Source organism: Porites lutea, chromosome 4, assembly GCF_958299795.1.
Source record: "Porites lutea chromosome 4, jaPorLute2.1, whole genome shotgun sequence".
Lineage (NCBI taxonomy): Eukaryota > Metazoa > Cnidaria > Anthozoa > Scleractinia > Poritidae > Porites > Porites lutea.
The window spans coordinates 10,864,436-10,892,040 of NC_133204.1; the positions used below are offsets into that span (position 1 = coordinate 10,864,436).

Genomic DNA, 27,605 nt, shown 5'->3' on the forward strand with positions numbered 1-27,605 from the left:
AGCTTTGCTATGTATAAACTACATGCGTTCAGACTTTGCAGATGTAAAGGCCAGGTTCTTTCGGATTATGGAAAGAAGACACAACAGTCTCGTTCAGCTGTTTTAATCCTTCCCGCCTGGTGGCGTACATCTTCTCGTCAATCGTGCAGTAATATCACGTGACTTGAAAATGTAAACAACTGTGGGGGGTGGGCTAAGTACTTTCCTACGCAAAGATCAGTTTGTTGCCGAGGCTTTTTTTAACGATTAAATTTACCGCCGACACACAGCCTCGCCCACTGACTCTTATCTCTGAATTATCTTCCCACGGTATTGTTGGTTTTCACATGACGTCACTAAAATTCAAACTACAAAACTATCGATCCTACCAAGATTTTACTTTCATGGTGTATTAGGGCAGCTGAAAACTAATTTTCAAACATATTTTCGCTTCAAAAGGGTTCTTGGTTTTGTAATAGAGTACGCTTGAATTTCTAATGAGAGACCCTGGGAACGAGGTTGGAATTTCTAAGCTTTTGCGTGACGCAGCATTTACATGACGGCCGATAGAGCTGTCATTTTGGTTAAAAAAGTGACTTTTTTCGAGGAATTTTGCTATCTAAGCAGTTCAAGTATTAGAAAAAGTATTACTTTAATGTTTGTGAGTTCCTGTAGGATTAAATTCACGCTTTTGTAGGAAAACTCGGTTACAGATGTTTCTGTTGGTTTCCGTCCGCCATGTTGGAGCTCATCTATGAGCTCCAGTATGGCGAATACAAAGCTCTATAAATTTGGGTAAAACATTTCCTCGGATATCTCGTATACAAATTATTCCCTCGACCCAAATCTTGACGAGGGTCTTTGTATATTCAGGTGCACCCAGCGAGAATATAGTTCAAAACCACAGCTGAAAGTATAGTGATCCGAAAATTATAGGGATCAAAATCTACCTTTCGGAAAATTTCAGCCAGAAAAAAGGCTCCCGAAAATTCTAGGTGACCTTTTTAAGGTAAAAATCCGTTAAAAATGAGCAATTATACCATTTTTTTGATGTTCGAAAATCCTAGGAGAAGCAGGCAAGCAAGAAATTTTACAGAAAATGATCCGAAAATTATAGATCTCAAATCGTCTTCCGAACAGATGATTTTCCGAAAATTCTCGTTGGGTGCCCCTGTATATTTACCTCCTTTCATTTCCCAGATCCTAGACTTTATCTGTCGAATGGTTTTGAGTTTGGCGTGACACTGAAAACCCGCAATTGAGTTCAGGTTTATCGAGATTAACGGACACTGAACGGAGACAATACGGTATGTTTATCATCAGGGCAAAGTACAGGCACAGGTGTTCCAAGCTCACGTTACGATTAGTGTGGAATGTAAATAGAGAGTCGGAGTCGCGTTACAGGTGACCATTGAGACGTTGTATGAGAAATATAATAGTGAACTTACGCAACAGGACGGGAGAGGAAAGAAGGCGGCAAACCTTGTGTGACAAGCGTGACAATAATTTTATTTGAAACAACTTTTCGCCAAACTTCACTTTCCTTTAAACAGATCTTTTTGTAGAGGAGCAGAAAACCTTGGTGTTAAGTGAAGATCACGACAAAACCCACAGGTGATAGCCCTGTCAGGTTTGTCACACACAGCTGTTTTGCCGTCCTCTTCTTCCTGCCGTCCTGTTGCGTAAACTCACTAATACTGAGGTCTGCGAACGCTAAATATCATTATATTTTACCTTTTTTCAATAAAATGAGTGAAGGAGACTTACCTTTGTTGTATTCCTGTGTTTTTTGGCGTGAATTCATCGGTTTAGTCGTGTTTTTTTTTGCTGTTATTGTGTGACCCCTGTCGCTCCGTTCGTCAAACAATAGGACTATTGTTGTCATGTTTCATTTGCATGGTGAAAACAATGGTCTGCAGTATGAATGGACTAACAGCGGTCACACAACAACAGCCAAAAAAACGACTAAATCGATGAATTCCGCAAAAAAGCACAGGAATACATCAAAGGTAAGTCTCCTTTATTTATTTTATAGAAAAAAAAAGGAAAAAAATATAATGATGTTTAGCCTTCGCAGACCTCAATATTTTATTTGTCATACATCGTGCCAACGGTGGCCTGCGCAGTGTACACCGACTCTAGGTGAGCTTGAGACGCTTGTGCTTGAAGTTACTACTAAGTTTTTGTCTATATTATGAGGTTCAAATTGAGGAACACTCGTATACGTATTCATGATTATATTTGCGGCGCCGAAACTGATTTTAAGAAAGAGAAGTTCGTCTCAACATTTCTCGCGGAAGTGGATGGCGGGCTCGCTTCCCACATGTTAATAAAATCGCTATTCGCTTGATGCCAGAAACAATTTAAGTTGTTAGGCTACTTTAAGCTACTGTTTTGATAGATAATTCCATTTTGACACTTGAAATATATCGAAATCTAACTAAACCAAACGATCGACTTTTGGTTTAATATTTAATTACCTAAATTTTAGCCCAATTGGTCGGTTCGGTCCCATGGTGTAATGGTTAGCACTCTGGACTCTGAATCCAGCGATCCGAGTTCAAATCTCGGTGGGACCTATCAAATGCGAAATTTTTTCTTTTTATTCTTAACCCTTCTTTATATCTTAACCGTTATTTTTCCTATACCATCGAGAAAACCTCAAATCATTCGGATAAAAAAAAGCTTCAGGTTTCTTAAAAATACAGTTGTATTGCCGTGCACAATTATAAGCTTACTAGCCATTTTGGCGGGTCTTTTGACTGACCCAAAAATAGAGTTTTTAGGAGGAAAGCTTCAAATCGGAGCGTATAGCCAAACGCGTTGGATTTTTATAATGCATGGCGTTCCATTATCGCAGCTAATCGCGTTTGAAGGTTGTTTGGTATACACTTATAAACTTTCAGCTGGGTTGGCGACGAAGCGTGGCTGCTTTTTTTGTGGTTAAGTAGCTCGCACAAAAAAATAATAAACAATATGAATGAAAAATAACGAAATAAAAAATACATCGATCATGTTGTGAAGTGTGCTTGACTCGGGTTATGACTTAAAGAACAAGGTAAATAACATCTTACAGTTGTAGGGTGCTTTTCCTTGGTGGACTCCTGACTTCCGGTAACTCTCCTGGACTCTAGTTTCAAGGGCCTGGGGCACGTTTCTCGAAAGTCCCGGTAACTTTACGGGCCCGAAATCAAATATTCAAATCGAAATATAAAGAATAAGAGCGCGGGTCCTGGCTAGCAAACTACTCCATTTTGTTTCATTAACTGACAGTTTTATCGTGTTAGATGCAAAACTATTGAAACCTTGGTCTTTAATGTAAACGGAGACAGCTTACCGGGCCCGTTAATTATCGGGACTTTCGAGAAACGGGCCCCTGGCCATCTAGTGGAGTATATTGGACAATTATCTGGGTCTATCAGGCGCGGATATAGGATAAATACTGACCGAATTCCTAACTAGTCTATGGTGCAAGGTTCTAGGGGGATCCGGGGTATGCGCCACGGAGAAATACTTTTGTTATTAACTCCCTAAAGTCCCCTTCCCTGGGTATTTGAGTCATTCAGACAGGTTATTGGCTAGTTCCATTGCCCTCGGGTGACGCCTTGCAAATCGGAGGATTATTTCATCAAGGTTAATTTCCATTTTGTATGTTGGATATGGATTTCCGTAAAACGGTGGAAACTGTTGTGGATCCGCTCCTTTTTATTTCCTTAATATAAGTTGCCATAAGGCAAAACATGCCTTTCCCCACACGACAATAGACTGAGATTGGAAAAAATCACGAGGTTCTTTCTCGTGCGGTCTCAAACCTCAGATCTAGAAGTACTTTTTTTTAGGCATGCCCTTTTTTCTTTAATCGGTTTCCCAGGAACTTTTAGGCCTACAGGTCAAAGGCCGAAGTTTTCAGGAAACCAACCAAACTCTAATTTGGGTCGACCTAAATTAAGTAGTCGTCTGTTGGGTCAGACGTCGAACTTAGGACGCGATGAACCAAACAACTTAATCAGACCAAAAAGCAATTTTAATAAATTTTCTCCCAAACGAAGCCGCCAAATATACATTATCATGCAAATCTTAATTGTTAGTTAGTTCGTTACATGTGAAGATCGACGTTTGTCCCGGAAATGATCTTCAGACGTTCTACCCGTCTGAAGCAGACGGATAGAACGTGTTGGACGATCCAAACTCATTGAGACGAACTTAACTGCACCAGGCGTCGAACTTTTCATTAATCTAACTCACTAATTTTGGTTCGTCTCATGAAAAGCTCGACCTTTGGCTTATGCTTTCTAATATGCTTATGATTTTCAAGTACCTAGAGAATTCTTTTAAAAAATGCCCAAGACATGAAACTCTTTGAACCTTTTGAATTCAGTGCTGGCATGCATCGGAGAGCGAAGAGAGAGAAGGAGAGCTCGTGATAATGCAAGCTTTTTTAGCAAGAACTTTTATTTTGGAATGCTAATAAGCTTTTACCCGTGAAAGGTTTGAAACCAGGAGTCATTTCATATTAAGTAGGTGTAGCATGATCGTCCGGGTGAGCGTAGCCCTAAACAGGACTGTTATTGACAATGACTGATATTTCGACAACCTAGTTAAAATATCTGTGGTAGTCAGTTGATGGTCTTGACTCTCTAAGTTAGTTCTATGGATGTAAAATTCTAAAGAAGGGACGATAAACTGAGTGGGAAAATGAAAATTTTTATCAACCCTCTGTGCAGCGTGGCAACCGAAAAAAAGAAAAAACGGGAATAAGGCCGTGTTTAATGGGATAGGTCCCACCGAGATTTGAACTCGGATCGCTGGATTCAAAGTCCAGAGTGCTAACCATTACACCATGGGACCACGCACGGTAAATTTGTTACTGAAAATTATTAATACAATAATGTGAATTTTTATAACCAATAATAAAAATATTTCATTGAGTTAACTTTATTGGCTTGATTAACTGTCTTGGAAAAACGTAAAACTAGTTGGCCGGCGAGATCTAAACAATAAGTTTCTAAATTTCCTTTCTGTTAACATTTCTTGAAAAACATTGTGTTTTGCAAAAGTTATGTGACAGATGTTTTGCGAATGTTTAATTGTAAAAATTGTGCGCGATTAAGGCCCTTATTTATATTAGACTATCTTTATTGATGACAGGGATTCCAAAGACTGTTTGAAGCTGATGTTTTTTAATATTCCATTTTCAAACAAGAAAAGTTCCATCATCAAAAGTTCCGTCATGATTTGCAAAAACAAAACTAAATGCACCTGTGTTTCAGATGTGAAAAAATCCGACCACGAGCTTAAAGGTTAATTAAGCCGTATTGTTATCCGTAAGAGTCCCGTGGTAGAGCCAGCAGGAACCAACTCAGTATAGAATCACTGGCTGCGTTGTAGCACGCTTTAAATTCATGCCACTGCGAAAAAGCTTTCAGACGCTCTACCCGCGACTATGGCTAGTGTGATTTCTCTGGGAATTGCTTTCCTTCTCACCGTACAAGTCTATGGACGAACCTACTCAGATCGTAACTGTAAGTAGAGTTAGATTTACGAAAAGAAAGAAATTATAAGTCTGAATACGAAACGTCAAGCATGGGTGAAAACGAGCGACAACATACTGAAAAATAACACCGATAACTTTATAAAATTATCAAAACTGGGGAAAACTTTTTTAACCTAAAAGGGTGCTTGATATTTTCTGTAAGGTAGTTTTGTTGATAAAATACTTGATACAGACAAAGTGTAAGATATATTTCTAAACTGAAAATTCTCAAGAGTTGGTTTTGAGAGCATTGAGGACCTGGCACCCTTTTTCGAAGTCTCGGTAAGTCGGACCCGAAATCAAATATTCAAATCGAAAAATTAAGTTCAAGAGCGCTGGCCTAGCTAACAAACCAGTCCATTTTATTTGGTTTGTCAACTGATACTTTATCATGTTGTCTACAAAAATATTGAAACCTGTATCTTGTAATCGTCTTGCTTTGACAAACGGACCAAAAAATAAAGCTTCGTTCCAACGAGAGTTGTCCGCCTTCTACACTCCCATGACGGTCAATGCATCAGAACAGCTGGAAGGCGATGTATATAATCAGAGATAACAAGTAAGCAGGAAGTTTCTTTTACAGTCTCTCAGTCTAGTACTACAGGTTACTGGTTTATCGATTAGCAACTAAACTACATAGTTTCATCGCACTTTAAAAGAACGATTTGGATAATGAACAGGGCCGTCAGGAATCTTTTTTGCGACTGATTCAGTTTTAAATCCGTAGCACAGTGAACTATGCTCTTACCCATGGTAAAAAACCAAGAAACCTGGCAGTGGCAACAGCGGATTAACATTAAAAGAAAAATATTTGTTAAACTGGAGAAGAATCACTTGTTTTCTTTGATTTCTTTAGATCATCTTGCAAATTTATACAAGGCATATCGTAGTGCAAGAATTTATAACGGGAACCACATGCCTGACGTAAAAAAAGATGATGATAGCAGCTCGGAGGTCCACTCTCCGAAAACGTATCACGCTAAAGGTCACAATAGAGACCTACTGAACATAAATGCAGGTATTCTAAAGGGAAGTGCACGCGATGATAGTATGCCTTACGAGCAACTGTCACCTGTAAATGAAGGATACAAAATCAAGGCCACTCGCCTCGGGGAGGTGCGATCAGTGGACTCTATAGCAAACGACGACAGTTCATTGGAAGGCTTTGAAATGCGTTTTCCCAGCCATGAAGGTAGCATTACTTCTCACCGTAACGGAAACGATGACAGCTTTAGCGAGTACCTTCCCTTTGCAAAACCCCGTAATAAGGGTCACAAAATAACGGACGGCGTTTTATGGGCCGAGGCGCGTGGAAGTTCAGAAAATTTAGATGACGATAGCGCTGCTAACGAAGAGGGAAAAATTGCCAAATACAGTGGGCGTGGTCCCGGTCTGTACTCGCAGCGAATCGATGACCATGTGGATCAAGATACGTTTCACAAGCGTGGCAAAACTCGTAGCTGTCTAATTTGCTGCATATATCCAGACAGGTAACCTAGCGTTCTATTTGCGAATCTTGAATTTACATTTTCGTGCCTCATTTACACGGCCTTTTCATTCTCTGATCGAGTGATTAAGATAATATTTTTGAATATTGGTAGAGCATATACCAAACGTATTCAGAGAAATTCTCTCTTAAAACTTTAAACAAAGAATTTACGGGCTAATTAAGCCTGCGGAGCAAGCATTTTTTTTTTCTCGAAAGCTCTGAGGTACAATCTCTTACTTGGAATCACTTTTTGACTCACCCCAATTCTCTGTCAGTTTCATTGTCTAAGATTGTGGGAGAATATTTATAGTATCGTCGTTTGCACTGCAAAATATGCCTGATGGGGCTAATTGTTAAACTTCTTTTTGCCGCCCAGCAATTTCGCAGATTTTGATGTTTTATAGTTCAAATTAAAATTAAATTGAGAGTTGAAGTTGACTTGAGAAATTTGCGCAATTTTCACCTTTGCTTTGTAAGCTGTAAGTTTCCTCAGGGATAATGAGCAAAAATGGGAACAATAAAGTCAGCAAAATTGGCCTATACCATTGGATCATTTCATTTTTTTGTTTCCTTTTACGGGAAAGCAACGAAAATACCGAATAAACAAGTGGTGACGTGCGGAGATTCTGGTATGTTAAAAAGCCTATCCACACAATCTAATGAAAGAAAGGAAAAGTGCGTGTGTCGTTGGCTTTCGACAACAATAACCTGCTTCAAGGTCTTCAAGATTAATTCTTCAGTTGGCCAAAATTTACCAAAAACTGATCATGGGTTGTTTCCTTTAAGAGAATTGTTTTATATCTTTTTAAAAGTCCCTGGTATAAATAACATTCATATATAATGTACTGATTCTACTTAATTTCAATTTCGTCTTTTAGCACAGTTTGGAACCACAAATGCGGAACTCATTTCAGCGTTAACTGCTCTGTATCTCATAAATTTAATTCTTGTTTTAGTCACAAACTTGCCCTTGAGACAAATTGTTTGGGCAACTAAAACTGAGAAGATCAAGTAGTGAATTGAATCACCCCTATGCCTCTTCCCATGCAAAGTTTTTCACTGACCAAGCAAGGCTAATTACTTTGAAATAGTGGCATAACGTTAATTTTTTGTCTTTGTTTAGCAATATATGCCCCACAGCACACGATTCCTGTCAGTGCTCTCTTGACTGACGATGAGGAAGTTTGATATGGCAATGAGAGAGATGGGGATTAAACATTACAAGAGTCATTGAACAACTCATTCAAGATACTCACTGATAACACAGTTTCACTAGGTAGCAACCACCAATTCGCCACTTGAGAAAAGTCTGGGAGGATTGAGTAGGTGATGAAAATTAAGGCATGACTGGTCTGTCGTTTCAACAGACAGGCAACCATTGGCCAATTATATTTCGTTTCTGTCTGTATGTAGTACGACTACAACAATAAATTTCAGTGCCTAAAGCTGGTACTCAAAGTTGGTGGCTGAAATTTACATGTAATAAGTGCTGTTCCTCTGAATTGGTGTTATATCCCATTAAACAACATTTTATCACGAAGAATGGTCTTTGTTTTTCAATTAATATAGGCTCCCTTCCCACGAGTTAGGATAGTTTAAAAAAGTAATATGTTTTGCCAGGGAAAAAAAATGGATAATCCTTATGGAGAACATTTGTTTTAAAATTGAAAACAAGGTGACAATAACTATGAATGAAAAACAGACAAGCTTGACTTACTTTAGACACTCCGAGATGCAATATAGTTTTAATTAGGAGTCTTTGTTCACAAACAACAGCGTTTTAAATTTCATTTTCTTTTTTCACCTAAATTGATCAGGTCAGGCTTAAACACGTTTTATATCGAAGTATTCTGGCTATAAGCCTGCTGCTGACAAAGTTGGTTGCAACTGAATATTTGAAGTGATATAACTATAACTTCTGTGGTTTCTTGATTGAAAAAACAGGCGTACGTTAAAGAAGTCTTCATGTTCTATGTCGTTATAAAAATACCAATAATTATTAATAATCACGGACCAATGTTCCATTGAGGAGAGCAAAGACATCTTGTATTGATGTACGAACACCTGTAGATAATAAAAAATAATGATAATATTAAAGTTAAAACATTTATGAAAACTATTTATTTGAAAATACGCTAAGATGGTGAGCATAATTTTTTTTTCCATCAACATGCACAAATTAAAAAGCGAAAACCAAGGAACTTGAGATGTGTCTTATAGTGTTAAAGTTTAAGGAACCGCATGTAGCATTTGACATTCAATGTTATAAAATTAAAAATAATTGAAAATACTAATTTTACAAAAACAACCGACGTTTTATCGAAATGTTATGTTATGAAAAGGTCAAGTGAATGTGCCAACCACATTAAATGTAATGAGGCACAATGAGTTTCCCAATACTGACTCATATAGTTTTAGAGACCCAAAGCCTAACAAACAAATTTGTAACTGATTGTTTTATGATGTTAATCTTAACACAGTTTTAAAGTAGATCTTAAGCGAATTAGGGCAAATAAAATAGCTTTCCAGGTCCGGATAATTGCCGCGAAATTTCGGCGAGCGACGGTTCCGAAGAAGCCACGAGTCTCAGTGACTTACCACAAGTCTTGACAACAAGCGGTACAGTCTTCAGGTGGGGCTGGATTTCGCTTCAGGCTCGGTGATCCAAATCCCTCCTTCTCACCCATTTCCTCTTGTGGATATGGGGTTTCATAGAACGGGTGGGGATTTCCTAACAAGATCAATATTAAAGACAATAAAGGAAAAGAAAAGTTTTAAAATATCGAGTTCTTATCCATTAGATGAGCTGAACTTAAAGATTTGTCTCCTTAGAAATGAGCAAAATTTTAACGAGGTTAATCATGAAGCCATGTATGCCAATTTATTATTGATTCATTTCGTACATCGCTGATAGGTTTTTCTACTTCTGCCATAAGAACTTAAAAGTCAATAAACCCACGTTTTAAATGGGCAATTTTTCAACATATGATTTTTGAGTATTAACGACCTCTAAGAAGACCTTAATATATGGCCTTTTATCTTTTTCTACTTCTGCAATAAGAACTTAAAAGTCAATAAACCCACGTTTTAAATGGGTAATTTTTCAACATATGACTTTTGAGTATTTACGACCTCTAAAAAGACCTTAATATATGGCCTTTTATCTTTTAAAGATTTTCCTAAAAAGAACTTTTTTACTTTTTAATTATAAGAGTGCGTTCAATAAAGACACACAGTGACACACTTAAAGTCGACGCAAACATTATTAACAACCCAAACGAAACAAATTTCGAAGATATATATTTCATAACCGCTATTATTTTCTGCCAGTTTAAAACGCTACAAGTGGTACGTGCTTTGCTATATTGAAAGAGGGAAGGGAATTAGCACTTCTGTCGATTTTTGTTATCCTTGGTAGTTGCATTTAGCTTACCGAGCAGTTGCCAGTTCTTATGGATGAATGTTAATAGCACGTATACACTCTACATCTTTCTATATTAATTTCAGGATTGAGAAATAAGAGAATTTTCCATCCTTCCTCAAGAGGAATCAGGCTTTTATTTGCTTGTTAAACTGAAGAAAAACTTGCCCGACAAATTGTTGATTATTTTTCCTTTCTTTTTCGAGTTCTGCCGCGCCTAGTCACCTGGACTCTTAAAGCTTATAGCGTTTTAACTTTTATTTTTTAATTCAGTTAAAAACAAGAAGACTGTGTTATTATTTGTATCCGCAGGTAAAATTCGATTTTGGTGCTAATTTACATTTGTTGTAGATATTTCAGCAGGGAGCCGTGCAATTATAGTTAGGGGGCGGAGGAAGACGCCGAAAAACCCAAAATGAGATCGAAGGGCGCTTTCCGAAAGTCACTGACTGATCGGAACGCTCATTTTGAAAATAAAATATTTAGCTTTTTCTCAACACTTTCCCTATAAGCCGAGCATAGTATTATAAATAGAAAGTAGTGTTTATAGTGTAATTCTCCTTACAACTGTAGGAGGCCAGTGTGGCCAGTTCTAACATATTGAAAGCGCTTTAAGGAAATACGGCCAGCCTAAAGAATTGACAGGTGCCATTATAATGACTGAACCTTTCTGGATGTAAGCCTCGAGTCAGAAAAAAAAAACTTATGAATTGCTTGGTCATTTTGTTGGGTTTCATGTTAAAAGCGGATGAGAAAAACTTTCGGTAGTTAAATTTACCTTTAGTTCTATCTGGAGGTGCTGCTGCAGCAAAAGCCAGGATCACGCTGAAAACACAGACGCTGCACCAAAAACTTGCGCTTGACATCCTGGGTAAAGTATTATGAATAGTTTGCGGAGCGTCAACTTGCCCTCTTCCTAATATATGGTTCACGGAACAATAAACTCGTAATACATCCACGCGATAAAACAATTTAACATGGTAATGACAAAGAATAAGCTTCACAAATGGATCGGTTCAACTGCGGAAACCCGGAAATTGAAAAGGCCATTTCAACATGGCTCATCGTCAAAAGAGTTAGTGGGTTTGATAATCTCTTTTCATTAACACGATTCTTCCCACGTGCGAAAAATAAATTTTTATGTTAAGTGCCCTCAATAATCAAGCGAAACACTTTACGGCTAGTTAGGCAATGGTAGATTTTATTGTAATTTGGATATCTTATTACGTGTGTTAAGAATTGTTGACTATTCTTGGGGCGTCTTTGAATTGAGACTCCACTTTCAAAGCCCATGCGGCCGCATTAGAAATCTAACTACGAAAATGTGTAAGGTTGCCGACGCGGTTAAGTCTGTGTTAACAAGGGTTAGACTCAGGATAAAGGAAATGTAATAAAAGTTAAGACAAAAGACTTCGAGTCACCGCACATAATATTACAAAAGCAACAGGTGGGAGAGTGTATGTCAAAGATTATCTTTTTCTTAGGCGATCGAGGCAGAATTCTCTTTTTGACGAGAATAAAAACAAGAAAAAAATATTTTTCGCTTTGTACATACCCCATCATAATACAGAATCTATGGCTAAGTCCTATTCAATGTTTGTAGGCCGTTCTAGGCTGTCAAAGAGTTTAGGTGGAAAAACAGACATTGCCTTATTTCAGAATGAGCTTTTTGTTTTAGTCCCCATTACGGCTGACTTATAGCCAGTCTATACTTTGCGGCCTTTGAAATTTGAAAGCGGGATCGGATGAAAGGATTTTTTTTAGGACGGAGATCTGATGGTGAATAATCAACTTGTTCACAATGAAACACTTGATTTACCACTACTCAGTAAAGATAATTCAATCAGCGCAAAAATCAGTATCATTGAAGAACCACGACAGCTTGGCAGTTTAACAAGGTGACAAAATGAATCAAAAATAAGAAGCGTTTAAATTTCCGTTAAGATAAATGGATTAATACTTTTGAGACATGTAATATTCGAGGAGAAAATTACATTTCCATAAGAAAGGAAGGATACGTTGTGTCACAGTTCCGTTATAAGAGGACAAAAAGTTTGCGGCCTTACACCTACACCTCTATTTCAGAGACAAATGAATAGCACCTACTTCTTACTCACAAATACTAAATGTAAGATATAAACTGATGAATGAAAGATATCGTGAATCTCCTGATGAATTCGATTGTCTGCCTTATTCCGGAATATAAATGATTACTAAAGTTAATTGATTAGCTTAGCCACAATATTTTGAGCAGCTATTCTTTTGGATCGTATACACTTAGCTCCTGAAATTGAAGGAAAAACCTCGAAAGATTAAACTGGTGGAACAAGGACGCCATAATATACTATAGAGAATTGAGGACGGTTTCGATGAGAGTTTGACATAGATCACAAAGGACAAAGCTCTGCAGTACTGAAAAAAATAAAAAATCAACAAAGGAGTTATAACAGTTCTTAAAACGTAACGCAAAATAATAGCTCGGCCACAAATAAGGTCACATTTATCCTACTGAATAATTTGATGGATATGTGTCAATTCGCAAATGGAATTGAAAAATCCGTTAGGTTGGAAACTTTGAGGTCTTTGAGGCCACAAAAGGCAAAACTCAATTGACAGGTGTCTGGCAGAGTATTTGGGTTTTTCCTTTGTGTAAGTGCATAGCTGACTGAGGTGATAGTGACTTAGAATGCTAATTAGAATGAACTGTTGACAAATGATATCTGGTCGATACATTTCGTCGCCTCGCGTTCGACGGGTGCGAGACTCCGCGTCAAGGTCTCGGCCGAGTGTCAATCGATAGTCGACCGCCAGCTTATACCCATTTGCTTTAGCCTCGAGGTGTCAGTGTCGATGACGGAGTCCCCTTGTGTTTATTATCGGTTACGTACATGTATGGGTCAATTGTAAATCTCAGCTTAAGTGCTATTCAAACCATATCTTTTAACAAATTCACCGGTGACTGCTCATGAGGGATCATGCTCGCCATGAAGAAAATGTCTGGGATAATCCTTCAATGGATGGAAAAGAGGGGACCCCATAGAAAGTGCGTGTTGATAACGACTGCATGGCTTTTCTAGCTAGAGTTCCAGGGTCTACGCAAGTATTGCCAAATAATTATTCGAACAGAAGTTAAAACAATTTATTGTTAATACCAGGATCAACTTCTTTGTTGTCTTTTTTTTTAGAAATAAATTTCATATATACAGTTATTTTCACATGGAAAAGATTAAGTGCCATGCTATTTTTCAAGCAGTGTTGTTGTCAGTGGTTGAATTGGACCGATATATCGACAAAGTTTATTTGGGGTGCGTTCGATTGACCTGTAATTCCGGAATAAGAATACGCAAATGTTTTGTGACAAATCTCTTTTACCGTGATAATATTTGGACCACTTAAAAATGTTACATCAGAAAATTTTATTTCAAGCAGATACCTAGATTTTGCAATGCAATGAATGCCAAGACATTTAAAGTGATTTCTAGAGTTTATTTTATTTGTTCTTTTTCTGGAATACGGTTGATCGAACACCCCTTAAATTGGGGATTGTATCGGTGCACTGTCAATCAAATTCCGACTTTCCTTTTTCCCTCAGTCTATTTCTAAAAGAAAGTTTTGAGGTGACTTCCCTGATAGCAGACACCTATTTTCCCCAGTATTGTCCCAAGCAAGCAAGGAACGGGGTGACTGAAGCAAAGCTTCAGACAAACTTGAAGTCCATTATCTCCCTAATATTCTTGATTTTATGTTCCTTATGTTTCAGTTGCTTTGAACTTTTAATCCTTTGTAGTGTTTGCCGGCGTTTCTTTTCTGCCCCTTGTTGTGGGTTTTGTGGGTTTGGAACTTGGCGAATAAGCAAAAACCAAGAAATCCTCAATTTGAAAATGACGCCAAGAGAATGAATTCTATTAGTAAATGACAAGAGTTTTTCCATGTTGCACTTAGGGCATGTTTACATAGAGGTGGGAGACCCCAGGCAGGTGAGGTAACCCGCTTAGGTGGGGTAACCCACCTGTCCATATAATCTCTCATTTTAATTTGATCACGTTTACGTGATAGGTGGGGTGACCTGGTCTGCAAGACCGGTTTCAAGGTAGGGTAACCCACCGAGCCGGGGTCAGATTCATGATACATCAAATTCGCGCAAAATTCACTTTGGCGGTGGCTTTGCATCATTATTAAAGGTAACAATAGAGAGACACATCACTGAAGGTTTCAGCAAGATCACGTTTACGTGATAGGTGGGGTGACCTGTCAAGGCGGGTATCCCGGTCTGCCAGACCGGTTTCAAGGTGAGGTAACCCGCCTAGCCGGGGTCAGATTCATGATACATCAAATTCGCGCAAAATTCACTTTGGCGGTGGCTTTGCATCATTATTAAAGGTAACAATAGAGAGAAACATCACTGAAGGTTTCAGCAAGAGCAGCAAGGAATGTAGAAGAGCATTGATCGCCAAAACACGTGGTTTGCTAGTATTTTTCTTGTTTACCTGCTTAGCGACCCTTAAATAAACTTGAGAAAGTGCACCCCGGGATGGCGGGGTTGTAACACTGCATATAAAGGAGGGTTATTTTTTTACGCCACCTTAGGTGGTTACCTCACCTACCTAGGGTCCCCCACCTCCATGTAAACAGGCCCTTACTCTCTCGTAATGAAAAAGAGGCTGGGCATCTCGAAAATGGGACATTCATTGTTACTGGATAATTGTTAAAGTGAATAAAAGATAAAAGTTAAATTTAATTTTGGATATATATTTCTTACCTTTACTGTTAAGGCAATAATGGAAGATAAGCGAAAGCAAGGTAAGCCCAGCTGACTTCCTTTCTCTGGTCTTTCTCGGAGACGCAAGAGCAACTGATGAACAAAGTATTTACGGAAAAAGTGGATGGGAGGTAAACATGAAAGCGATAATTATGCTTCACGAACTGGTATGACAACGGAGCATAGTCCCGTGTTAAACGACGCGTCAGACTTCTATTTTGCAGAGTACCAGGCCTTCCTTTGTGGCTAGGGGATAGGAGCCTCATTCTTAAGCTTAATTCGCATGTTGCGGACCCAGTGCCAGTCAACAAAATCCGCTCTCCTCGTCCATTAGCATTAGGTTCAGCACATGTGAAGTTTGACTTCAGCGTATAAGTGACCTCCTTTTTTTCTAAACAAGCCTTACAGTAATTTTACTTATTGATTGCGCCTGGAACTTCCGACAACTTTCTGACAGGTTCCAAACATCTTTATTACAACTGGTCTCAACACCGCCAAGAATTTGAATTTTAGTATAAGATGCAAATGAGTCGACGTAAATGTATGATGGCCATGGATAGAAGAACAGCTGAATAGAACTTTCGAACTTAAAAATAACATTACCGACGAAGAAAATAGCAGACAACTAAATAATGCCTATAGCTTTATTCTCTATTTTACGTACTTGCAGTCACTCAAAACGACCACTTTGTCCTGTTATGGAGCCCTTGTAAGTAAAGTCTTACTGAAATCTCTTAAGAACTAAATATTAAATTTACAACATATTAACTGAACCAAAAATAAAATATACATATACACCAGTCGCCCTAACTCCGTCGATAAGTTATTGCTTTCTTATTAAGAAATAAAAGTATCGTGAGACCATTACCAAACCACCGCCAGAAGGTGAAAAAGAAGTAAAACCTAAAGAAGTGATATTAACTTTGGATTATAACACTAATTACACTTTAGTATAATATATACGGTGGTTGGTAAAGGAACTATGTTTCTTATATGATTGTTAGATTTTAAGCTTTCTCTCAGCGGTTCATTTTGTTAATCTAATTCGCGTTAGAACACACGGTCCATTAATTAACATTTGAACCACGTTAGCTCAAAAATGAGAAAATGGAACACTAAAAGTTTGTGACTTTTGTGGCTGTTAGTGCGATCTTTTTGTTAAATCTTGTCGGTCGGAACAACACCAAATCTCTTTATTCTTCTTTGGCTGACTTAACTGATCGTCGTCCTAATCTTTTCTGGCAGCATGTCGGAGGACACATACTTGGACATGCTGGAAGGCGTCCACAGGGTGGTGGGCAAGGCATAGGTGGTGCCATGGGAGGAACCATTGGAAGTGGTTGCTGCTGAGGAACCTGGATCTGTATGGCAGGTAGTTTGATTGTCATCGGCTTTGGTGGTTTTGGCTTGACCGGTTTAGCACATGGGTTTGCTGGTGTAGTACCACACGGCATCGGCATTGGCATTGGCATCGGTGGTGGCATCGGCATTGGCTGTGGCATGGGCATGGGCATTGGCATGGGCATGGGCATAGGCATAGGCATTGGTGGTGCGCACGGATTTGAAGCTGTTGGAGTGCATCCTGGCTTGGGAGCTGTGCTTTTAGACTTGGTGCTCCCTGCTTTTAGGGGAGAGAGAGGTGGGCAGGGCGGTGTGAACATCCCACCACAAGGTGGTGCAATGGGCATGGGTGGTGGTAGCATTGAAACAGGAGGCGGTGGTGGAAGCATCATCATGCTGCAAGGTGGATAGGTGCAGCCTTGAAGGTTAACCATTTTTGGTGCCGCCACTTTGCCCGCAGGTTTTTTTGGTTGAGGTTTTTTAGGTGGTGGAGGTGGTGAGCATGGGTTGAAAGGAGTTGGAGCACAGGGTGGCGCCATCTGTTGAAGGAGTAAAACAAAAATCATAAAACCACAAATATAATTAGATATGGCGACAAGTTACGAGAAAAGACTGTGTTTTGAGTCCTATCTTCTACATCGGGCAGTAATATTAAGTGGTTAAATTAGCTTATAACGGAAATTAAGAGAAAACACTGTTTTTGAGTGCTATCTATTTCCGATATCTGACGGTAATATTGAGGGGTTACCTTACAACGAAAATTATAATTGTTACTTGCCTGTTGCATCGGGTACTGGGGCATCATCATAGGCTGCGGTGGTGGAGGTGGTGGCATCATCATTGGTGGGCACGGTGGCTGAGCACACGGATTAAATCCTCCATATCCACCAGCTTGAGGCATTGGAAGGACAGCACGGGAAACTGGTTTTGCTGATACCATTTTAGGCATGTTACTTCTGTATGGGCGAAGAGGATACCTGTAAGTGACAGGCCTTCGGATAAACCTGTTGACTGCAGGGGGTTTGGCAAGCACGTTTGACCTACACCAGTTGTTAGCTAGAGTTGGAATACAAGGTGAGGGCGCTGGAAATTGAGGATATGCGGGTGCTGGAAAAGGATAAAGCGATGTAGTTGCACAGGCTCCGGTAGCTGGATTACACTTTGAAGCCGGTCGTTTGGCGTTAACCTTTGACTGTCGAGGTTGTGGAGTTGGTGCTGCAGCTTGAGGTGGTGGGCATGGATTCAGTGGAGTTGGTACACAGGGCGAAGTTCCATAGAGGGGTGCTGGGGCAGGAGCTGCCGAGTAGCAGCAGCTGGGTGCACAACTCGAGATACAGGAGGTGGAGCAGATAGGAGGACAGGTCACGCTGCTCACGGTACCTAAAAACGCACACGTTTTGGTAATATATTGTGTAAGTACACTGTAAACTCTGTGCATTTTCACTTTTATCAATCGTAATTTTAAAGCAAACTTTGTAACTGTAAATGATTGACGGCAGAAAATTCAAGAAATAAGTCAAAAAATTAATGAAGTGTGTAAAAATAAATTGATAGATTATCCGTCCTTGTTCTTACAATGCGGTGTATTGTTTTTAAGATGGTAAATTACTGCATCAAAGAATTTTGAATAGCTAGCGTAGCCACTGAAAAGTCAACTTCACTCTGTCTTTCAGTTTTCTTACTTCGTGGATTTCGTATCTAGTTAGTTAACACTATTCTTTAATTTATTGGAGGAAGTATTGGAACATTTCTTTACGTCTCGAGCTTTGTGCTACTTCAGGTCGAGTTTTCTAGGTTGATCAATTTGGAGCAAGATTTCAATCCATGAATCTCATAGCTTGGTCGGTTTTTGTTGGTCTTGAGTTTCATTCAGTTTATTGCAACTTTTATTTTGGTCACCGTCACGCTGTGTCTTGCTGCAATAAGGAAATTGGCCAATTTAATTTCAGTGCTTGTTATTCTGCCAAATGCCATCAATACTATAGTCAGTATTTTCTACGCAGCAAATCAGAACAAGTGCCCCGAATAGTGGATCCTTGCATCACCATACCTGGAGGTGCAACGCTAATAGACTTCAGTTTAATCGCTTCATTCATTGGTGCTGGCAGCTTGTTGCCGTTAGCTTTGAGGTATTCTTGGAGGGCTGCAGTTGGATCCAGGGGTAGGCCACTTGGTCCAAAGGTCATAGCAAATTTAACTGTAACTTTTGCCTTGGGCCTAAGAAAAGCATTTAGGTTCTGTTAAGCAAATGCCCTCAAATCTTTAAGCAAAACAGAAGACCCTATCATCAAAATATTTTCATTGTTGACTGCTGTTAAATTTTGCTATCTTGGTACTAAGTTCCTGTGGATTAGCTGAAATCCTTTGCCCAATTCATTGAGCTTTATTTGAGACTAGTACGTGAAAGGCAACGTAATCATTGTTTATGGGGAAAATTGCAACTACAAATTTTCAGGACCCTCGAGGTTTCAAAGAAAGCTGGTATTGCCTAATTCGGGATTTGGTTCAGGGACTCATTAGCTAGGCCCATAAAGAAATTAATTTGCCACTTGGAACTACAAAATTAGTTTGACTAGCATCAGTTCATACTTTGTGGTAGGAACTTTAGTCGTCGGCTTGGCTGGAGTGGGCTTAGGAGACGCTCCACCACTAGGTTTTGGTTTCGGAGGGGTTGTTGGTGCTGGTGTGACCCTAATGGCCGTAACTTGACGCTTTCCAAGGTAGTTGTAAGCTTGGTAAGGCTGAACAGCAGGCTGTGGTGGTAGACCGTTGCTGGAAACATGAATACAGTTCATCGGTGGGTATGGTGATAAGACTATTTTATACTTAAGATGAATATATATTGTCTCGCGTTTTTGCAAAAATATGTATTAACCAACAGGGTTAAAAAGCAGTATATTATTTATATTGTTGATCGTTTCTCAGTAAAACTAATTTTGCGATTAAGTCAATTTTCCATTCATATATACATTTGTCAAGTTCTTACAGTCAGATGGAATGCTAATGTGAAACCAACGCCACACAAAACTTTAGCAGTTTTGGGCGTTACGTTTTTATTGTATTTGTAGAAGGATTTTTATGTTTTTGAGGTGATTTAATAAAATGTAAAAAAGTTTCGTTATGCAAAAAGGTTAATTCCTAACCAACCTGACAGATTGAATAGCAGCACTCTTAAAAGTTGATACTCCTGCTTTCTTGTATACTTCTTGTATCTAAATAATAAATAAAGAAGAAATATTACTCTTTATAACCCTACAATACCATCCGTCTTTAAATCTTCCGAATGATTAATACCTGAGATAATAGCATCCTTACGCTTCCGTAAAGAAGTCACCCCTCTCTCAAAAAGCTACCCATATTTGTTCGCCTCTACCCCTGGGAACAGCGGCTTTAGTCATCTACAGTAAAACTTCAATTAAAAACTTTCTACCTACCGCCTTTTGAAACTTTGCTGACAGTTGTTGATAAGCGAGAGAACCACTGTTACTAAAATCGTTCAGCCATACCATGGATTCCACTACAAACTCGACGATGAAGGTTATGTCACCTGGAATTATTGGCAGAAAAAAAAAGTTACAAGAAAACGGTTGATCAGGGGACTGTCGATAGAGCAACATGACCACCCGCTGGCTGGAAAAGTGAGAATTAAGCCAATTTGCGAGTTTCTCTTAGCCTCAGTTTGAAAGGGAGGGGAAGCGAAAGTCTTTGATGAAAAAATAATTATAATTAATATTTATTCAGCGCTATCAGATATCATTTTCTTTATCCTCTTGTTTCTGATAATATATATGCATGTCAAGTTTTTTGTGGAATTTTCTTACCTTCTAGTGGCTTTTTGCACACATAGTTGCTGGGTTTAGTACAGGGATAGTCAGCCATTGTTCCGTATTTAGCATCCTTGTTGAAGCCAACGCAGTTTTCATTCTTGCCAGTAGGCTGTCCGTTTTCCCAGTCCATAAACCTTATTTGCGATCCATCAACGGCCATGTACATACTTTCCGCAAGACGATCATTAAAGCCGAGCCAACTGAAACCTTTCTTGCCCTTTAAAAGCCCCTGCTTGAAAAAATCATTTTCTCCTCTGCTGGCAATTGCCGGAAGAACTGCGAATTCCTTGAGGCATGCTGCGTGTGCGTTCGACCAGGTTTGTTTGTCGGTGTGGAACTTGTAGCAAGTGCCACCATAGTCAGTAAATCCAGTAGAGCATTTAGCTGCAGATAGGCATTGAAGTAGCTAATTCAATTATCAATGAACTGATTAACTAATTAGAAAATGAATAAATTAATTAGTCAATCAATAATCGGTCAATCAATCAAATATCAGTTTATCCGACGATCCATCAGATCCTACTGAGATTTTATTTTCGTTATATATTAGAGCAACTGAAAACTAATGTTCATACAAATTTTCCCTTCAAAAGGGCTCTTGGTTGACTCGGCCTTCACATGACGGCCGAAAGAGCTGTAATGTAGGTTAAAAAAGTGACTGACTTATTTCGGGGAATTTTGCTATTTAAACGGTTAATGTATTAGAAAAAGTATGACTTTAAAGTTTATGAGTTCCTCGAGGGATAAACTCACGCTTTTGTAGCAAAACTCGGTAACCGATATTTCTGTTGGTTTCCGTCCGCCATGTTGGTGCCCATCTAGGCGTGTACCAGCATGGCGTCTGCATAAAAATTCCTATAAATTTGGGTAAAACATTTCTTCGAATATCTCGTGTACGAAATATTCCTCTGACCCGAATTTTGGCGAGGATCTTTGTATATTCACCTCCTTTTATTTCCCAGATTCTGGCCTTAAACTATTGAGCCCCCGGTTTTGATTTTTATTTTGATGTATTTTGAATGGCTTGACACTGAAAACCAGCAATAGATCGAATTATATACACAGATGAGAATTTTCAGTTTCACATTTAAGACTCGCCACTAATCGATTAAGTGTCCGTGCGCTGGTACTGAATTACTCACAAAATAAGTGCATCTCACACAGACAAATCAGTGATGAGGTCATTTAGATGTGCCTCTTTAAGGTGACTCGACCCAGTTTTTTTTGGGGGGGTACCATCCTTCTTTGAAGCTCTCTGGTATCCCCACCTTTACTTTTATCGTAAGTATAACACATAGAATGGATAACATATAGATCAATCTACTATATAACATAAATTTTTGGCGATCGGAGTAAATGTCACGTGGTTATAATGCCACGCCCCTTTGAGGTCTGAGTCGAAAATCTGCTGTTGCCGGCATTTTTTCGTGAAAATCTTGCGGCTACACATAGTGCGCATTAGTGCCTTGCGCTGAACAGAGATTCACCAAAATCGCAAAGACCCAATTCGAGAAATTCAGCGGTTTCCAAATTTAGGTCATAATTTATGCGAAAATGATAAGCAAACTTTACACGGATTATATCTAATAAACTATGAGATTCATCTCTGTATTTTGGGCATCCTATTTGCACGCGTGCTGAACAAGAATGCTGTATAATGACAGACTAGAAACAATAGACAACTCCCAAAGCACAAACTCAGCCAAAACGCTGAAAATCTTCAATGTTTACTCAAGTTTGGGCTTATAGAAAGTAATGTCACAGTTTTTCAATGACCATGAAATTCAGAGTCCGGGTTGTTAGTTAATCAATTGTGGCCCTGAAAAAATTTGAAGGAAAAAAAACTACGAATTTTTAAGAAAATGCTTTTTTCGTGAGATTGACTCTTAAACGCTGACAAACGTCAACAAATAGCGAAAACTATAATTTCTAAATGTTTGCTTTGCTCGAAATCGCGCGCATTTACAAGGCCCTAAATTGTTTTGCTGACTTGCAAGGACCCATCTGTTATAAGGATGCCCAAAATACAGAGATGAATCTCATAGTTTATTAGATATAATCCGTGTAAAGTTTGCTTATCATTTTCGCATAAATTATGACCTAAATTTGGAAACCGCTGAATTTCTCGAATTGGGTCTTTGCGATTTTGGTGAAACGCTGTTCAGCGCAAGGCACTAATGCGCACTATGTGTAGCCGAGAGATTTTCACGAAAATATGCTGGCAACAGCAGATTTTCGACTCAGACCTTAAAGGGGCGTGGCATTATAACCACGTGACATTTACTCCGATCGCCAAAAATTTTATGTTATATTGTAGATTAATCTATATGTTATCCATTCTATGTGTTATACTTACGATAAAAGTAAAGGTGGGGATACCAGAGAGCTTCAAAATAATATGATACCCCCTAAAAAAAAGTGGGTCGAGTCACCTTAACCATATCTAAGTGGTAGTTTTGTTGGAGGAGGAAGTGGCACCTAAATAATTATAATAACGATAATGATAATGCAACGCTAATAATTATAATGATAATAATGTAACCTACAGATATTCACAGTAAGAATTTACCTCCAGCCACGGATGTAAACAGATCTGAAAAAACAAAAAGTGAATTTAATCACTTGCTTGGATAGATTGTCCAGTCCTACAACGCTAGTACTGGCTTTAAATCTATGAATAAACATTTGACGTTAAAAATCACAGACTTGTTGTATCGAGGTTACGCAACGAGCTCTTGGCTCAGGCAAAGCAGGGGCGTAGCCAGCCCATAGACCTGTAGGCCCGGGCCTACAAGTTTTTGGTTTAATCACTCTACCACTTGTAATAAATTATGCGTTGTTGGGGTGAGCTAAAAAGCTTAAGAGCTCAAAGTGTTGGTGAGGTCAGTGCGTACTAGTCATGCGTGCAATTTTCAGGATATGTGGAAATGAAAAGCATCCAGGCCTACAACTAGACGAAAAGCTGGCCCCAGGGTAAACTTTTCTCTCCTATAAACGTTTGCTAAACTTGACTCGGCTGGTAGGGTCACCATCTTTCCCTGGGCAACTTTTCTCACTTAAACGGAGCCTTTGTGAAAGATTTTAAGTTCATTTGTTCATTGCTTACCTGAGTATCCTTTTACATTCTTCTTCAACTTTGAAGCATCAGGTGCAGGGTCCAGTAACACAGTCACAAAGTATCTTCCTGATGGGCCTTTCTTGACTGCTATCCCGCCATGGGTGGCTGCTTTGTAAACGGCAGTGACAAAAAATCTGCTTGTGTCCTTCATTGCTGGTTTTGACCAATCGTAATTTTGCATTTGCAATAGCCAGAAGGATATGCATTCTGTAGGCACGGAGTTTGAGCTCGTCATTTTTATACACTGCAGTTGTCCGTGTTTGATACTGGCATCCTTCTTTACTACTCCTCTTTTCTGCATTTTGTCGTTCGCGACTTTGGCTCCAATATCAAGCGTCGGTGAGCGGATGAGAGGGTTTGTACCGAACAAAAGACGTGCTCGATTAAGTGCTTGAAAACACTTGTTTGCCACTTGGTCTGTAAAGAAACAATGTGATTATAATTTCTTGTTTCAAAACGGAGTGCAAGCAGCCTGTTTATTTTTTCCTTTCAAAGTTACTTGATTAATACGCGTATAATGAACAAAAACGGGCAGCAAGAGGCAAAGCCCGTTACCACAAACAGTGAGGGTGTAAGTCCTCGAAGAAAAAGTCCCTTTTCAGTTACTTCTCTTTGCAAACGTGCTCACTGAAATAAGAACTGTTTTCTAACGGACATTAGGAGAAAAGGCGAGCTTCAACAAGACTGACTTAAAAATGCAGGAGAGCGTTTTGCAACCATTTCTGTCTATTGTTTTCCTCATTGTTAAATTGGCAACTATTTTTCATGATTTGTACTCTTATCGACCATAGCTCTCCACGAATCAGAGGACAAGAAATCACTCACTATTGTAAAAGATTCATTTAATTTCTTTTAACCATGCATAGAAACTATCGTAGCGAACTGACCAGTCGACAGTGGAGGCGCACTAGATTTTGATTTTGACGACTTTGCTTTCGCCGCTGGCTGCACATTCAGAGGGCTCTCGTCCATGTCCTCGTCGTCATTATCGTCATCATCATCAGTGAGCCAATCATTGTTGTTTTGAGACTTAGGATCAGAATATGATGCTGGAGCTGCTTCGTCACTGCTGTCAGTAAAAGCTGTAATTAAAGGCACTCTGTCAGTTGCTGTTACGACAACATTTTGTTATTGAGATACTTCACGTGCCTAATACAGGCTTTCTAATATTCTTTGAGGCCTTGCGCCGTCCATCTCCCAAGAAGCCATTGACGGCGCGCGGAAATAACACCATGTCCTCTAGAAATGTACTTACAGTGTCACCCGTTCTCAAACTCTCCTCATTACTATTTCCTATGCTAGGCTATAGGAAAGAGGATTTTAAGCTGTTTTAAATCCAACTGTACGTTATTAAGTAGACACATTGAATTCTGCAATGCTGATCGTACTACGTGAGACGTAACCTTGCAAGACATCAACAAGACACCGACAGAACCCAAAACAAGGCGGGTTTGTAGCCGTCGACAGCTGTTTCGCCATTATTGTGGCTCGTCAGGACAGCGTAACAACAGACAGAACAGAGCTCTCTTGAAAAAATACCTGCTCACTCTGTTTTAAGCTCTAACATTGAACCTCAACATATCACGTGTCTCCGGAGGGCAGGAGTCCAAGTTTTGCGTTGATGTCTCTCAAAGAATATTTTTGGATGGCCGAAACCAACCTCAAAAACAAGGAAAAAACCATGCAAAATGTACAGCACATCTGTTCTATTAAATAGGTCTATGTTTGGCTTTAAACTTTCTGAAAAAAGGCCATCGTCTGAGAATGAGTTTCTACTTATTGAAGGACAGATAAGAAACGTCTTTAGTAGAGAGAAACCTACGTGTCTTCTTATATTTCAGGTTTAGTTACTGTGAAAAAATAGTTGTACATACCGTCTGAAAGAGAGGACGACGTCGTGGGAGTGATGTGGTCGTTATCTATTAATAAGTTTAAAGAATCATTATAAAAGCAGTTGATAAAAGGAATGACAGCAAATGTAAATACGGCTAGAGAAAATAGGGGAAAAGTGAAATTTTAAATCTTTGTTGGTAAGACTCCGTTAGGGCTGAGGCCAGATTTAATTTTATTTGACCACTACTTAACAGAGTTTAGTCTTTTAATTTTCCCACCATGATAACCCTCCAGCTATAAGGTAATCTATAAGAAAATACGTGATTAATTCGTCGTTAAGAAAAGGGCAACTCAGTTCTAACAGCAATCAGAAGAATGTATAATCAGATTGCTCCTTTATTTACAAAGTTACAAGATAAGCTTTGGGCAACGAAAACAAGGTTAAGTTAAATAAAAAGTAGGGAAGTACGAATTCTATTACGCACATACCCCTTTTACGATAATTATGTAATAACTATTAATATCACCTCTCACCTCTAGCTCGTACAAGGAGACAAAATGCTAAAATAGAAATCCCTAACAGTCCCCTCATATCACGTGGCTAGACGTCCAAACCTGTGGTAATGAAAACAAGTGAATCAGTAGCTAAGTTCATGATTCTTTTCCACGAAAAAGTGAAAGAAAAAAATGCCTTTTATATCAACCAGTGATAGAGGACTTGATTGGTATGGTAATAAACAGAATGGAAAACATCATCGATAAAATTGAACCATTTACAGATTTGACTTAATGCGGGTAAAGAAAAAAACGACCTCGACAATTCGATGTTTGTTTTGGAACTTCTTCGAAAGACTTCGTGGAAGTGATTTTATGAATGAATACTTCCTCTTTACTTTAGGATACGAGAACTGGGATAAAAGACGTTCATCAAAGCAGAAATAAATATTAAGACTTAACTCGATTTACCTTTCCTTTGATCAACAAATGAAAGTATAATAGATTAAGAAAGATTCTAAACTTTAGCAAGGATGTGAGGTGTACTGAGACGTTAAAGTTAACAAAAGTGACCACACTGTGGTGTTATACTAAATGGACATGTTTTTACACCAGTCCACTGAATTAGTCATAGATCTGTCTTCTTTCATTTTAGAGAAATACACGCACAAAACACATTGTTTTAGATAATCCATAACATAAAAAAGAAAAACAACAAAAACGAAGGACATCCTATCGCTAACAGTCCACAACGGGCTTAAAGAATTTAGGCTGTCTTTTGCGTTGAAGAGAACACCTTTGACGGACTACAGCTATCAACAGGTTGACCGAAATATGAACATTTATAAAAATACTTTAAAATTCCATTTCACCTCGTTTCTTGACAAGTTCTTCTTGATCAAAGAGCGCAGTCCCTATAATCTAAGAAGACTGGTCATTTGGTATTACATATTGCACGGATCATTTCAGATATAAGCATGAGATTTATAAACACGGCAGGTGGTGCTAACATCAAGCATTTTTCTAGGTCATGTCGTATACAACCTTTATCACAGCAGTGTATTTGAACATAATGCAACGAATGCACAGATCTATTGCAAAAGTTGATAAAAACGAAGTTTTACCTATACGATTTTAAGTCGATAGGAAGTATACACGTTGCTGTATTAGCAGATAAAATGTGTTATCTCATGTAGATATATTACCATATCATTACGGAATGTTTATACATAATATTAATTGGTATTCTATCTTGGGGTAGATTGTTGAAGCCCTGAAAAATCTCCCGTATTCTCTCAAGTATATAGACAGCGATCTTAGCTGTTAAAAGTATGGCGTCAATACTACACTCCTTACCATCGACCATATCGTCAAACAAATACACCAGCAGCATCGCCATTAGTTACTTAAACAACAAGATAGATGTGACGTAGAAAACGTTAAAAAGCATTGAGAAACGAAAAGAGGTCTATGGCGAAAGCAAAATAGTCTCGCATTTACAAAAGAAATTAACGCTCAGCTATTGCAACTAAGACCCTGCTCTACCTTGACTAAAAAAAATTTGGAACTGAAATTTAGCGTACCGTTGCAAGACAGTTTGGTAGTGTTTCTACTGTAAACACGGAAGATATATTATAACAACGAATCCTCTTTTACGTACCTGTACGATAAAGCTTGTTATTCGGAGCCAATCTTACAAAAAAAGTCTTTTTGTTATTCAAGAACCATCTATTAGTGCATGCCCCAACAGAACAATCCCCTTGTCCGGTTTGGGTGATTCAACTCTTAACGTTTGAATATTTTCAGTCAT

The 27,605-nt window shown here is 38.8% G+C and overlaps 2 protein-coding genes and 2 non-coding genes across 5 annotated transcripts; 2 read left to right on the top strand and 2 right to left on the bottom strand.

Annotated features, from left to right (window-relative positions):
- Nucleotides 1–1,880: 1,880 nt before the first annotated feature.
- On the top strand, nucleotides 1,881–8,532 carry LOC140934862 (uncharacterized). 2 transcript variants are annotated; one of them, XM_073384425.1, is made up of 3 exons: nucleotides 1,881–1,988; nucleotides 6,369–7,002; nucleotides 8,125–8,532. In XM_073384425.1, the coding sequence occupies exons 2-3, from the start codon at nucleotides 6,428–6,430 to the stop codon at nucleotides 8,171–8,173; spliced, it is 624 nt and encodes a 207-aa protein (XP_073240526.1). In that variant the 5' UTR covers nucleotides 1,881–1,988; nucleotides 6,369–6,427; the 3' UTR covers nucleotides 8,174–8,532. The 2 variants fall into 2 exon arrangements, with proteins under 2 accessions (XP_073240526.1, XP_073240525.1); XM_073384424.1 differs by lacking the exon at nucleotides 1,881–1,988 and having other exon boundaries at nucleotides 5,839–7,002.
- Trnaq-cug (transfer RNA glutamine (anticodon CUG)) lies at nucleotides 2,487–2,558 on the top strand. The gene has a single exon. It is a non-coding gene; the product is annotated as a tRNA-Gln (tRNA).
- Nucleotides 4,756–4,827, bottom strand: Trnaq-uug (transfer RNA glutamine (anticodon UUG)). Its single transcript has one exon. It is a non-coding gene; the product is annotated as a tRNA-Gln (tRNA).
- A 7,279-nt stretch (nucleotides 8,533–15,811) lies between the features above and the next one.
- Nucleotides 15,812–27,581, bottom strand: LOC140935845 (uncharacterized). Its single transcript, XM_073385422.1, has 14 exons — nucleotides 27,456–27,581; nucleotides 26,668–26,716; nucleotides 25,835–25,915; nucleotides 25,342–25,386; nucleotides 24,355–24,549; nucleotides 23,456–23,884; nucleotides 22,919–22,942; nucleotides 20,344–20,733; nucleotides 19,957–20,069; nucleotides 19,670–19,734; nucleotides 19,112–19,294; nucleotides 18,573–18,739; nucleotides 17,301–17,902; nucleotides 15,812–17,061 (listed from the first exon to the last, which is right to left on the bottom strand). Exons 3-14 carry the CDS (start codon nucleotides 25,890–25,892, stop codon nucleotides 16,375–16,377), a joined length of 2,958 nt encoding a protein of 985 aa, XP_073241523.1. The 5' UTR covers nucleotides 25,893–25,915; nucleotides 26,668–26,716; nucleotides 27,456–27,581; the 3' UTR covers nucleotides 15,812–16,374.
- Between the last annotated feature and the right edge of the window lie 24 nt (nucleotides 27,582–27,605).